The 1,953-nt window shown below is 41.8% G+C and overlaps 1 protein-coding gene across 1 annotated transcript in view; it reads left to right on the top strand.

The window, feature by feature from the left end:
- The window catches only part of LOC119420531 (reticulon-4 receptor-like 1), a 148,868-nt gene that overhangs the window by 139,156 nt on the left and 7,759 nt on the right, over positions 1-1,953 (top strand). The window contains exon 2 of the mRNA XM_037687943.1: positions 292-746. Within this exon, the coding sequence (XP_037543871.1) occupies positions 292-746 (455 nt within the window). The remainder of the gene's footprint in view (positions 1-291; positions 747-1,953) is intronic.

Consider the following 1,953-nt stretch of genomic DNA (forward strand, 5'->3'; position numbering starts at 1 on the left):
GATATATCACAACACATACAAAAAAAAGATATCACCGTTTTTTTTATCTTGAGTTTTTTTTTTTTTTTGGGGGGGGGGGGGGTGGGATTTGTTCTATCATGTTTTTTTTTTCTTCTTTTCTTGGAAACATAAAAATGGTATTCTAATTTTAGATTTTGAAATGTTTATGTTGCAGATACTGGTGAAATTTTATTCTCTGCAGACATTTTATGTTTTTAAAGAAATTTGTGTTAAATGAAAACTCTTGTTTTTTCCCACTTTTCCCCTTTCCGTCTCGCGCTTATTTCTCAGGTTATGGCGGAGTGGAGTTACTGTTGGTGCTGTGGGGCCTGGACTTCTCTCTGCCCTGCCCCCGCCACTGCATCTGCTACACTTCACCTAGCACCGTTTCCTGTCAGGCCCACAACTTCCACGCCGTGCCTGAGGGCATCCCGGCTCAGAGTGAGCGTGTCTTCTTACAAAACAACAAGATCCAGAGGCTGCTTCGTGGCCACTTCTCACCCACCACCACCATGCTGTGGCTTTACTCCAACAACATCTCCTACATACAACCGTCCACCTTTCACGGCTTCGACCGGCTGGAGGAGCTTGACCTGGGAGACAACAAGCACCTGAAGGCCATTGCTTCAGACACCTTCGTGGGTTTGGGTCGGCTACATGCCCTGCACCTGTACCACTGTGGCCTGATCAGCCTGCCTCCAGGGATCTTCGCAGGCCTGAATAACCTGCAGTATCTTTACCTGCAGGTAACTGGATGAGATCCAACTATTGTCTCTGATGTTTATTACATCTGTAGTAAATAATGGTGTACAGTAGTCCCTCCTTTATCGTGGGGGTTACGTTCTGGAAGTGAAAAACTGAAAAGTAGGAATGCTATATTTATTTTAGTATTTAAATATATTTTAAGACTTTAAACCCTTCCCGCACTCTTGCAATGTTCTAAACTCTTAAACCTATATCATTTTAACAACATACCTATATGTACTGTACAGTACTACAAACCTACCTTGCAGCCATGAAGCCCACCACCCCGTCCAGCTTGATGTGTGCGTGGATAATAGAGCTTCAGGATTATTTGCGACTTTCCTGCCCGTTCTGTGAGCTTCATAGATAGCGTAGATTTACATTGCAAAACTTTCCCTCCATTTGGTAGAAAGCAGCAGCCAGAAGCACTGTTGGCTTCTGGGAAGTGTAGTTTTTTTGTTTGTTTGTTTGCTTTTTTGATTGGCCTTACAGTGTAGGGTTATTGAAAGAAAACTACAAAATGGCGAAGCTTGTACCAAGTTGTTTTTTTTTGTTTGTTTGTTTGTTTTGTTAACTTTTAATCCCATTCCGTCCCAATCACGTGAGTTATATTAAAGTTGACAATCACTGAAAAACTGCTAAAGAGCGAGTCAGCGAAAGTCAAACCTCAAAGTATCGAAGGACTACTGTACTCTAGTCTCGGCTTTACTGCCAGTAAACTTGACTTTGACCAAATGTTTTCAAATGAATTCAGAATTCAGATAAAAATACATAAATACTACTAGTCTACAGAGGCCCTGAGATGCAAAGCAGCACCAAACAAAAACAGTGCTTCATATTATAAACATATGGAACACTCAAAAACAATAGTATGCATAATGAGAAAATAGATACAAAAAAACACTGAAAAAAGAAACTTCAGCATTTTATACATCTCAGTGTCAGGATTTGTTAGTCAGGAATGAACCCAATGTGCAGACAGGACTCAAACTCGGCAGATTACAAAAATAAGTATTTTAATGGTGGAAAATGAACAAAATAAACAGCTGACGTGGCAGCAAAACTTACATATAAATGGAGGACTCAGAGGGAAACTCAGGGAGGACTCAGGAGAGCTCAGGGGAGACGCAGGAGAACGCAGGAGGACGCAGGAGGACGCAGAGACCCAACGAATACGACCCGACGAGCAACAACACAGAACAGACAGCT

Source organism: Nematolebias whitei, chromosome 14 (assembly GCF_014905685.2).
Source record: "Nematolebias whitei isolate Nwh7 chromosome 14, NemWhi1, whole genome shotgun sequence".
Taxonomy (NCBI): Eukaryota; Metazoa; Chordata; class Actinopteri; order Cyprinodontiformes; family Rivulidae; genus Nematolebias; species Nematolebias whitei.